This window comes from Hyla sarda, chromosome 9, assembly GCF_029499605.1.
Source record: "Hyla sarda isolate aHylSar1 chromosome 9, aHylSar1.hap1, whole genome shotgun sequence".
Taxonomy (NCBI): domain Eukaryota; kingdom Metazoa; phylum Chordata; class Amphibia; order Anura; family Hylidae; genus Hyla; species Hyla sarda.
In genome coordinates, this window is record NC_079197.1 from 166,771,102 (window position 1) to 166,783,477 (window position 12,376).

A 12,376-nucleotide genomic window follows, 5' to 3' on the forward strand; every position below is an offset into this window, starting at 1 on the left:
TGCGAATATTCACATGTGCGAAAATTTGTATATGCAAATTTTCGTATATGCGAAAATTCGCACACCAGTCTCACACAGTTGTATTAGAGCCTTCTTACACCACATAAGCTGGAAGCAGATAGGGGAGATCACTGTGATGTGTACTGTGAAAAAAAAAACAAAAAAAACGAATATTCGTAATTACGAATATATAGCGCCATATTCGCGAATATTCGCGAATTCGCGAATATGCGATATTCGCGAATAAAATTCGAATTGCGAATATTCGCGATCAACACTATCTACAACATAGAGCAGGAAGTCAGTGTAGATAGAGAGCTGAGGATAGGTAATAAAACTGTGGGTGGAGCAGCGGGAGGGGTTAGAACAGTCATAAATGATCAGAGGAAAGGAAATAGGAAAGAAAACATGAAGTGAATGTATGTGAAGGCCAGAAGCCTCAATAATAAGATGGAGGAACGGGAACTATTAATGTTGGAAGAAGACTATGATGTAGTGGGGATAAGTGAGACATGGTTGAATGTGAGCTGTGACTGGGCGGCTAATATAAAGGATTACAGTCTGATCAGAACGGATCGTACAAGTAAGAAAGGGAGAGGGGTTTGCTCATACGTAAAAACTTGTCTTAGTTCAATTATGTGCGAGGACATAGGTGAGGAAAATAATCATGTGGAGTCTCTGTGGGTGAAAATAAGGGGAGGGGAAGAACAATAAATTGATGATAGGGGTTCTTTTTAAGTAACCAAGTATAATGGAAGTAGCAGAAAACCTACTAATAAGACAAAAAGATTGGGAAGCAAAAAAGGGGTAAGTCATTATTTTAACTACACTAATATAGACTGGGAAGCTAGAACCTGTAGGTCCAGCAAAGAAAACAGTTTTTTGGCAATAATAAAGACAATTACCTTTCCCAACTAGTGCAGGACATAGTGTCCGAGGTAGAGGGTCATCTTGGTAATAGGGACCACAGTATAATAAGCTTTCCTTTATCCTATAAGATGATGTCTACTAGTGGGGCTACAGAAACATTAAACTTTTGGAAGGCCAATTTTTGAGAGTGGACCTCAGTGACATAAATTGGAACTGCGCCATCAATAGATCCTGTGGGCGACATATACCTTACAGGAGAAATAGGAGAAAACCAATTTGGTTAACCAAAACAGTTAGGGATGCGATAAATGATAATGAGAAATGCATACAGATTACTAAAACAAGAACATAGAGAGAACAATTGCCATAAAATGAACCCAAAAATATTCTTCACCTACGTATATAATAAGAAACTTAAAACTGAAAATGTTGGCCCCCTAAGAAATAGTCTGAGTGTAATGGTGGAGGAGGATAAGGAAAAGGCCAATCTACTAAATGTCTTCTTCTACCTGTATTTACACAGGAAAATCAAACGCCAGATAACAGAAAATAGCAAATCTAGTCTGTTTAACCCAACAAGAAGTGCAATGCTGCCTTAGTAACATTAAAACACACAAATCACCGGGCCCAGATAACATCCCTCCCAGGGTTTTGCAGGAATAAAGCTAAATGCTAGACAGACCCTTATTCCTTATATTGCTCCTTATATTTAATGGAAAATTATCTTAAAGAAAAATGTATCTCCTACCTGATGGATAGGGGATAAGTTTTAGATTGCGGGGGGTCCGAGTGCTGGGGCCCCCCGCGATCTCCTGTTTGGAGCTCCGGTTCTCCAGCAAGCACAGGGGCACGTCATGACCCCCGCCTGAAATGGAGGCCTCCACGCCCCCTCCATTAAGCTCTATGGGAGAACCATTCAGCAATCTTTGCCTCTCCCATAGAGCTTTATGGAGGGGGCGTGGCAGCCTCTGATTCGGGTGGAGGTCGTGATACTCTCCTGTGCTGGAGAACTGGGGCTGCAAACAGAAGATCACAGAGGCCCCAACGCTCGTACCCCCCTGCGATCTAAAACTTAACTCCTTCGGAGTTAACCTGACGAAGAGGGACGAAGAGGGGGTGCCCCCTCGAAACGTGTTGTTCTGCACCTGAAATAAAAACTTTAAACTTCACACTGCTTCTGTGGTACCTTGGGCGTGCGCCAACCTAACCACCAAGTCAGATTTCCACCGGACATCTGGATAGCCCTGCCAGGAAACCCAGACTCCCCATCTGTACATCGCATCCAGACCACTTGCTAAGTGGGACATATGGCCGGCTGCCTCCCGATACACTCATTCAAAGTGCGCACACAACAGAAAAAGGTGAGCATACTTTGATTTCTCCTTAAATCACCCAAATCCCGATATACTTCACCATTGGAGCGCCATCTCTGCTTTTTTCTCTCCCTGCTCTCTCAACATTTTTCTTAATGACACTTGTCCTTTAAAGATTCTATAATGACAGGGAGTGTCCACAGGACCGGTGTTTGGCAAATATGGTGCCAATATATAAAAAGGGGTCAAAAAAGGAATCCTGGGAAGTATAGGCCTGCAAGTTTAACATCTGTTGTGGGTAAGAATTTTCAGGGTTTTCTCAGAGATGCTTTTCTGGAGTCCTAACAGTGCACCAACATGGGTTTATGCAGGATCGGTCCTGTTGGACTAATCTGATCGGCTTCTATGAGGAGGTCAGTTATAGATTGGATCGGGGTGAAGCTGTGGATGTTATATATCTGGCATTTAATATTGTGCCACACAGAAGGTTAGTACATAAAATTAGGATGCTGGGACTAGGGGAGTACATATGTAAATGGATTATAACTGGCTTTGTGATAGGAAGAAGAGGCTGGGGATCAATGGAACTTACTCTGGTTGGGTGACAGTTACTAGTGGTTACCACAGGGGGCAGAAAAAAGTCAATAGTCTTCAGTCAGTCAGTCTGCAGCACCAAAGTCAGCATGGTCCCTGCAACTACAAGTCCCTGCAAGGCAATAGGCTGCCAAGGTTTACGTTGCACCTCCCTTTGCACCAATCTATGCTGTAAAGGAATTACAATCTATCCTGTTTCAGTAAAGACAGTTATCCGTAACCTTGTATCCGATTATTTATTGCCCCATGCCTGGCCCAGGAGAAGCTGTCTCAAACCTCCGACCATGTTTAGGTTAACGGTGCCTTGGCGTCACGAAAAGGTTAATTTCACGTTATCCACCCCGTAGACACCACAGTAGCAGACTTTATCACTGTAAATATTTCAACACAGTCTGGTTAAACAGAAGGCTTGTACATGACATACTGCATATACAAATATTTACACTGTGTGAGTTAGAAGATGTTGACTTTGGGTGAACAAGAACAGCCTCGTGTATGATACTGTGCTCAAGCCATGTCCAAGAAGGAATCATCTTCAGACATAAATACTACACTTGAAGACAGTATACTGGTGTTAGTGCAAGGCTACTAAAGGGGGAAGAGCTTTTACAACCTCCATCAGAGAATCATTGTCAACCTATACAATGAAATATAATGTAAAGTATACAGTATAGACTCTTTGAGAAGACCACAGAAAGTAAATATCGTCACAATGCATAATGTATGGTGGATGGACATTCCATCGCATAAAATCTGACCAGAATGAGGGGTTGTTCATCTCATAGAGATAGTCTTTTGGAGAGATTTCACTGTATATGATGAGGCACGGATGGTATCAGAAATAGCTGGTTGAAATGTAAGCTGCTTGAGTTACTTGATCCACACCACACCAATAAATCCAACGAGAGGGAATAAAACATCCAGTCAGTCAAGGTGCTCAGTACATACAGAAAGTAATCCAGACAGACGTACACCAGAATGTCCACGACACTGCTCCAAAAATCTTTATTGCTCCATAGCAGTGAAATACATGGGAGGACACGTCAAACAGCAACGTATGTGTCACATCATGTGATGCTTTGTCGAGGTACCTTGAACATACTCTGACAAAGCAGCAGCCTCTTATTGTATGTCTTACTTGAGGTGGAACAGAACAAGAATTATGTATCCTTCAGGGCAAGGATACAACCAGATTCTTAGTACAGAATTTTCAAATGTTCGCTTCTGCTGCTTCATAGAACTTTGGCATAAATGTTTCTGACAACTTTTACTTCACCAGTAGTCTAAAAACACCTTTATAACACCATCTAAGAGCCCAAAATGCCCTGCATAACAGTGTTGGGTCACCTAGGACTTGATCTATGGATTTATGAGATGTTCTTAACCCCCTATCCAAAGATCTTTGCCCCAGCACCCCAGTAATCAGCTGCACAAAGAAAACTCCGCTCTGTGCCGGATTATGAGTGACCACAGCCATCAAGCCCCCTCCCATAGACATTATTGGAGAAAGAAGTGACTACTATGGTCGCGGGAAGCCTAGCACAGCCAATGTTCTGAACATAAATGTTAAAGGGGTACTCCGCTGCTCAGCGTTTGGAACAAACTCGTGACGTCATATCCCCACCCCTCATCATGTCACACCCCGCCCCCTCAATGCAAGTCTATGGGAGGGGCGTGAAAGTTGATGACAGTGCCCATTTAAGTTGCACAAAAACCTCATATTTTTCCTGGTACCTGCTAGGGCCTCAGGCCAGGGCTACGGCTTTATGGCTGTCTCATCATGTCTGTCAAGATCTGCATCCTTAGATAGGAAACAGCAGCTTAACCTTGGGAAGAACTACTCAAGACACTTACTTGAAGCCAACCAGTGTGAACATTGTTCTTCAGGGAAGAAAGAGAGAACAAAGGGATCAGCAATAGACTCCAAGACAACGGTTAACCCGTCAACTGCCTTCACTGCTTGTAACTATTTTCCACTGTCTTAAAGTGGTAAGAACTGTTTCAAAGAGTTTTTACCTCTGTGTTATGGACGAAGTTACATTTTTCAGTAAAGACCTGTTGGCATTGAACTTCTCGACTCCTGGTGTCTAGGCCTGAATTACAGACTCACAACATCAATGGCACCACAACCGCTACCAGCCATAGTACCATACCATGATGTGCTCCAGGGGAACTTCTTCACCTCACCTCTACGCCAGCCAATGAGATAATGGGAATTCCTATGAAACTGCCAAGTCTTACGATGACAAAGCTGTGGGGCGCCAAAAGACCCAGCCTACTGTAAATGCAATATTCCCCAGATAGTTCCACAAACTTACACTCTCCTCTGGGCATCTACACAAATAAAGCCATTGACTGCAGTGCAAAGGTGTGTACCATCATCAAAATGGGGGCCTTCTTTTTGATTTTTTGCACGACAATGCCTCTCCTTTATGTATGTGACACATCCAAAGGAGAACCTTTTGTATAGTATGATGGGTGAAAACTATGTAATGTGAGGGGTTAATTATTCTATTTGTCTGATTGCAAGATCTGTGTTAATATTTAGTTGTTATCAAATGCACTTTGTTTCCTTGTCCCCGTGGGATGAGGCAGTTGACCGCTGGGCCTATTTTTTTGGCACTGTGTATATAAGGTTATATCAATGTCTGCTTCGGTAAACCAAATTCAGTTTTTTACCAAAACCATGAGGACGACCATCATGCTCCACCTGATCATTGGTTGTCTACTTCATATAACCTGGGGGAGCGCTGCAGATTCCTGCACTATAGAAAACGCATCACTTAAATTCAAAAAGGTAAGTAGAATAGCAGAAATGTAGTTGTCATGTTCTTCTCTTCAAAATTTTTCGTAAGGCTTTATTTTTGTCTTGTTATTACAATGATATGATTTTTACTCCTTAAAAAAGAATAAAAATTAAAATGAATATTGTGTCAATCTTCCCAATTATTGGTGTCACTACATGACTGAAGAGTTCTTACCAGTGTCAAGCTGGTTATACTCCAGTAGACGGCCCTCAGGTCCTATACAGTAGGATCCTCATTGCTTTATATGGTTCTTACTTTGGCCTTTTGTACTTTTTAGTCTATCAATGGTAAAAACCATACACTACCCCTCCACCCCTCTCCATAGTAATACTAGTGAAAGGGGTGGAGTTGCGACAACGGTTGCATGGAATAATTTTGGGTTCTGACCCCTAACAATATAAAAATATTCACTATACTCTGACTGTTAGGTATTTCTCAATCTACGGTGCACTTACCCCAGGTGATGCCGCAAACTGAAGGGGCTGCTAGCTGGCTGTGCTAATTTTGTACTCACTTTTGTTGCCAAGGTTTAGATATTAATTCCTGTGTATTAATTTACTTTGAGGGGACGCAACATTAACTTCCGTGTTGTCACGTAAAAAAAGATTACAAAAGGGTGAAGGGTGGACTCACCTAAGCAAAAACTTTAGATGTTCAGGAACTTCCTATTCGATCATTTTTAAATCCATTGTAACTGTACTATCTGGATTGCAGGTTATGTATCCCAATTTAACATGCAGGTATGTCCAAATCATGCAGGCTTAGAAATGATTTACGTGCTATTTACAGAGGGGACAGACTGTACTATACAGCCAAGATCACATGGCAATAGTCAGGATCGGAGCTCATTCCAGTGTGGGCCAATTAACCAACTAAACCCTTTTATACGTCCATCATAGCAACTGCAGCATTAACATGGTTTGACATAGGGAAGGATCTTCCTCTATCGGCATAGTGCACTACATAGGATCACATCTTTAAATGCCCTCATGGTTCTAATAAATAGTTAAAAAAATAAAATTTGATAAAGTGAAAAACTCCAAACATTGACCTTTTTACTAACCAAAAAGCTTTATTTTTCAAAACAACAAACTCTATGTCCATAATGACCCATACTATAAACAGAGCTGTCTTTAACGAGGGGCAAATGGGGCAGCTGCCCTTGGTCCTATCATTCCTGGGGGCCCAAAGCAGCTGGTCCTTTAGCCCCCCCACTAAAGCAGCTAGCCGCCGAAACCGGTCCATGCAGGGCTGGCCCTGCCACTGCACTGCAGCTCACTCCGTGGTGCCGCGGCCTAAACAGTGAGCCGGCGGCCGGGACTGATGGGGAACATTGCGCAAGTGGCGTTCCTCCGCAGACCCACGCAGGAGGACATCACACGTCAGTCCCAGCCGCTGCAGGAAAGTAGAAACCACGGACGACAAGGTGAGTGTGTCTGTATGTGTATCTGTCGGAAGTCAAAATTAAAGACGGCCCTGACTATAAATTAACTTAAATTATATTACACACAATGAACATTGTAACAAAGAAAAGGAAAAACAATAACACATTTTTTTGCTTTTGTTTGTTTTTTCAAAAATGTAATAAAAGTGATCAAAAGTCACCCCCAAATTCACCCCAAAATTGTATAAATGAAAACTTGAGCTTGTCCGGCAAAAAAAACACCACACAGCTCCATCAATGCAAAATTATAGACCTCAGAATATGATGATGCAAAATAAATAAATAAAGATTTAAAAATTATTTAATGTGCAAAAAAAGAAAACTATATGAATCTGGTATTGCCAGTGTTTTAGGGTATGTTCACATTGAGCAATTTCAGTGGTGGATAATTCCGCCACTGAAATTGTTCCGCACAAAGAAAGAACATTCTTTAAGCGGAAGTCCGCGAGCACTGCATCACTGTCAGTGGTGATGGCACAGTGCCACTACTAAGTATTTCGGCGGTGGCTGCCAGAATTGAATCTCCGCTCGCAGAATTCTGCTAGCGGAGAGTCCGTTCACAATTCGTAGTGTGAACATACCCTTAGTGGCTCACAGAATAAAGGTAATTTGTTATTCATAGAAAACTTTTATTTACAGTATTTATTTATTTTTTAATGGCAAAATTACAGTTTTTTCAATTCCCCCTAGAAAGAGTAAATGAAAGTTATTCAATATGTTGAACAGTATATACCCCAAAAATGGTGCCACAGAAAAAAATAAAACCCATTTCAAAAGTTATGGCTATTGGAAAGTTGGGATTGAAAAAAAAAGCCCCATCATAAAGACAAATTCTGGCTGTGATTGCCAGGGGTGAAAGGGATTTTCCACTCTCAGAAGGTGATGGACATTGGACATTGGATTGGACATTGAAGGTGGAGTCCCACCTTCAATAGGGATCTCCATCAATGAAATAACCAGGGTTGGTGCCTAGGGAATGGACGTGGAGACTGATCGAGTCCTTGCTTCATGACCTGGTTTGTAGGAATGCTGTAGTGATTAAGGACTTTCTTCATACCCAACAATGAAATAAATGGGGTTGTGGTGAATATTCTCATAGCACCCCAAAAAATATGACTCATAGCGCCCCAAAAAATCCTGTGATGTAACCTTAAAGGGGTACTCCGCTGCTCAGCGTTTGGAACAAACTGTTCCGAATGCCGGAGCCGGTGCCGGGAGCTCATGACGTCATAGCCCCGCCCCCTCATGATGTCACGCCCTGCCCCCTCAATGCAAGTCTATGGGAGAGGGTGGCACGCCTCCTCCCATAGACTTGCATTGAGGGGGTGGGGCATGACATCATGAGGGGGCGGGCTATGACATCACAAGCTCCCGGCGCCGGCTCCAGCATTCAGAAAAGTTTGTTCCAAACATTGAGCAGCTGAGTACCCCTTTAATGGTAGAATCTGAGAGGCCAATCTTAGTATTTTCTGTATATTTTCCCTACAGAATGCCCTGTGGAACCTGAAGGCAATAGCGTCCCGTCCCTCAGTGACTGCTCTGGCTCTTCTGGATAAAGTGCATTATTCCTATGCCAAAATAATTCTTACAAAGAAGAAGGGAAGAATAGCAGAATTCTTCAATCCGTAAGTTGAAGTCGAAAGGCGTCCCTCTCTTTGGAAATTCCTTCTATGGGTGGTAGCTACTATTGGTTTTTGGTTGGAGTCCAGACCGTGATTATGTTATATATCTGTACAATCTCTGAGGTAGAGACTATACTCATACAGATGAGACCTTTCTCAGCTTATCTCTAAACTGCACATATTCTGAGATGTGAGATTTCTGTTTTTCATAAAACACTGACTGAGATATACAGTGATTGCTATGTATATGAAGCTGTATGAGTGCTCTGAAAGAACAGAAAGGGTGTAGGGCCAGCTGGAATTTGCAGTACTTTAGATAAAGTCTGGGTCTCACAATAGCTTGAGAGCCACAGCTGAACCCTGGACACCTTCCTAGTGGCCTCAACACTCAATGGGGGTCTGCATAAATGAAAATAGTTCATGTCCTAAAGGCACTCTAAAGTGCAAACATTAACCATAAACAATACATTTATTGAAGTAGTTTTCTCTATGCAAGCCAATACAAGTTGTAGACTCTTAAAGGTATATTCCAGGAAAAACTTTTTATATATATCAACTGGCTCCAGAAAGTTAAACAGATTTGTAAATTACTTCTATTAAAAAATCTTAATCCTTTCAGTATTTATGAGCTTCTGAAGTTAAGGTTGTTCTTTTCTGTCTATGTACTCTCTGATGACACGTGTCTCGGGAAACGCCCAGTTTAGAAGAGGTTTGCTATGGGGATTTGCTTCTAAACTGGGCGTTTCCCGAGACACGTGTCAGAGAGCACTGAGACAGAAAAGAACAACCTTAACTTCAGAAGCTCATAAGTACTGAAAGGATTAAGATTTTTTAATAGAAGTAATTTACAAATCTGTTTAACTTTCTGGAGCCAGTTGATATATAAAAAAAAAATTTTTTCCTGGAATTTAACCCCTTAAGGACCGGAGGTTTTTCCGTTTTTGCATTTTCGTTTTTTGCTCCTTGCCTTTAAAAAATCATAACTCTTTCAAATTTACACCTAAAAATCCATATGATGGCTTATTTTTTGCGCCACCAATTCTACTTTGTAATGACGTCAGTCATTTTGCCCAAAAATCTATGGTGAAGCGGGAAAAAAAATCATTGTGCAACAAAATTGAAAAAAAAACGCTGTTTTGTAACTTTTGGGGGCTTCCGTTTCTACGTAGTACATTTTTCGGTAAAAATGAGACCTGATTTGTATTCTGTAGGTCCATACGATTAAAATGATACCCTACTTATATAGGTTTGATTTTGTCGGACTTCTGGAAAAAATCATAACTACATGCAGGAAAATTAATACGTTTAAAATTGTCATCTTCTGACCCCTATAACTTTTTTATTTTTCCGTATATGGGGCGGTATGAGGGCTCATTTTTTGCGCCGTGATCTGAAGTTTTTAACGGTACCATTTTAGCATTGATAGGACTTATTGATCACTTTTTATTCATTTTTAAATGATATAAAAAGTGACCAAAAATGCACTATTTTGGACTTTGGAATTTTTTTGCGCGCACGCCATTGACCGAGCGGTTTAATTAATGATATATTTTTATAATTCGGACATTTCCGCACGCGGTGATACCACATATGTTTATTTTTATTTTTATTTACACTGTGTTTTTTTTTTTATTGGAAAAGGGGGGTGATTCAAACTTTTAATAGGGGAGGAGTTAAATGATCTTTATTCACTTTTTTTTTTCACTTTTTTTTTGCAGTGTTATAGGTCCCATAGGGACCTATAACACTGCACACACTGATCTTCTATGTTGATCACTGGTTTCTCATAAGAAACCAGTGATCAACGATTCTGCCGGATGACTGCTCATGCCTGGATCTCAGGCACTGAGCAGTCATTCGGCGATCGGACAGCGAGGAGGCAGGTAGGGGCCCTCCCGCTGTCCTGTCAGCTGTTCGGGATGCCGCGATTAGCCGCGGCTATCCCGAACAGCCCGACTGAGCTAGCCGGGAACTTTCACTTTCACTTTTAGCCGCGCGGCTCAGCTTTGAGCGCGCGGCTAAAGGGTTAATAGCGCGCGGCGCCGCGATCGGCGCTGCGCGCTATTAGAGGCGGGTCCCGGCTTCACTATGACGCCGGGCCCGCCATGATATGACGCGGGGTTACTGTGTAACCCCGCGTTATATCAGGAGAGCAGGACCAAGGGCGTACCTGTACGCCCTTGGTCCTTAAGGGGTTAAAGTTTAAGTGCCATAGTGCAAAAAAAATAAATAAAATGATATGTTACTCAGTGCCTAATCCTGATCATGTACATATCATTTTTATCTGTCTAGGATTTATATATCCCTAACACATAGCATTTATATGTTGCTCACTTGCTTTGTATTCTTACGTTGTGGAGGGGGCGTGTCAGTCCCTCTCCCTCACTGTGGATGACTCATCTGCTCTGAGTCTGGGAGCAGCCTGGCAATCTGCAAATCAATGCACAGTAGTTTTTATGCATACTTTATCTATCTGTTCCTAGTAAAGCTGGATGCTAATCAACATAGCTATCACTATGTGTGTCATTCAGCTTTCACAGACTCCTGAATGTCTGATCAGCTTCTTTGTCATTCAGGAGTCAGAGAAAACTTTGGCTGTTCAAGCATGCTGGGAGTTGTAGCTTTGCATTGTAACAGCTAAAGCTGCAGTGTTTGTAAAGCACTACAAAACTACAACTCTCAGCATGCCAACACATCCTATATCTGTAGTTTTGCAGGAGCTGGAGGTACACAGCTGGAGAATACAAAGCTCTAAAACAAAGTTTTACAAAGATTGTACCCCCCCCCCCCAGCTGTTGCAAAACTACAACTCCCATCATGGGGCTGGAGGCTATGGTGGTGCAATGGTGATCTTCTATACTGGATACCAACACACTTTATGGCCAGTATTCAGTATGCTGCAAAATACAGAGTAGTCTGTCTGCAAAAAGACAGATGACCCCTAGTGGTGGCCATTTTCATTTTACATTTTTTAGTAAAATTAAAACATTTTTAAATAAATGAATATTTAAGTAATCTTATCAGTAGTACTATAAAATATAAAGGAGTTTTTAATAACGACTTCTTTAAGGCAGAAGACAATGCACAGGATAGTGGCACTTTACACAGTTTTTAATGTTAGAATATCAGACAAGGTAACAATCCCCTTGGAAGCTTTAGTAGAATACCAGTTCGGAGAGTATCTGGGGCAGATTAAGACGAGGTTCACTGAAGCACTTTGGGTGTTACTCTGAAGATACCGGCCAGGAAAAGATTTGCTCTACTGTAAAGATCTTCCCAGGTTGGCTCTTCATAATGAATAAGACTACTAGGAAAATTTTTTGCTACTCAAGTTTGGTTGCGGTAAGATTCAAGGGCATAGGGCGGTAAGTTTGTGGCATGAAGGTCACGTCGTTTTACTTCTTTCCATTCTGTTGATACTTTCACTAATACTCACCTAGCAACGTTCCCAGGACACCTTCCTCCAATGTTCTCTTCTTTCTTCTCTGCTGTCTTTATACAAACCACAGGCTGGTTAATACTTGCAGCCTATGAGACTGTGGGAGTACGAGCTGATGACATCAGAGGTCCGACACAGAGGGTGAGATGAACTGATTACATCAAGCTGTCTGTATGCTGACGTCATCAGCCCGTGTTTCCACTGTCTCACACGCTACAGGTATAAACCAGCCTGTGATAGTAGCATGAGGATGTAATTGTGACCACCCTGTGGCTGCGGGCCCCATG

The 12,376-nt window shown here is 41.9% G+C and overlaps 1 protein-coding gene across 1 annotated transcript in view; it reads left to right on the forward strand.

Moving 5' to 3' along the window:
* Nucleotides 1-450: 450 nt before the first annotated feature.
* The window catches only part of LOC130292014 (uncharacterized), an 82,971-nt gene continuing 71,045 nt past the window's right edge, over nucleotides 451-12,376 (forward strand). The window contains exons 1-4 of the mRNA XM_056541445.1: nucleotides 451-583; nucleotides 4,584-4,739; nucleotides 6,299-6,324; nucleotides 8,517-8,653. Coding sequence (XP_056397420.1) covers nucleotides 451-583; nucleotides 4,584-4,739; nucleotides 6,299-6,324; nucleotides 8,517-8,653 — 452 coding nt within the window. The remainder of the gene's footprint in view (nucleotides 584-4,583; nucleotides 4,740-6,298; nucleotides 6,325-8,516; nucleotides 8,654-12,376) is intronic.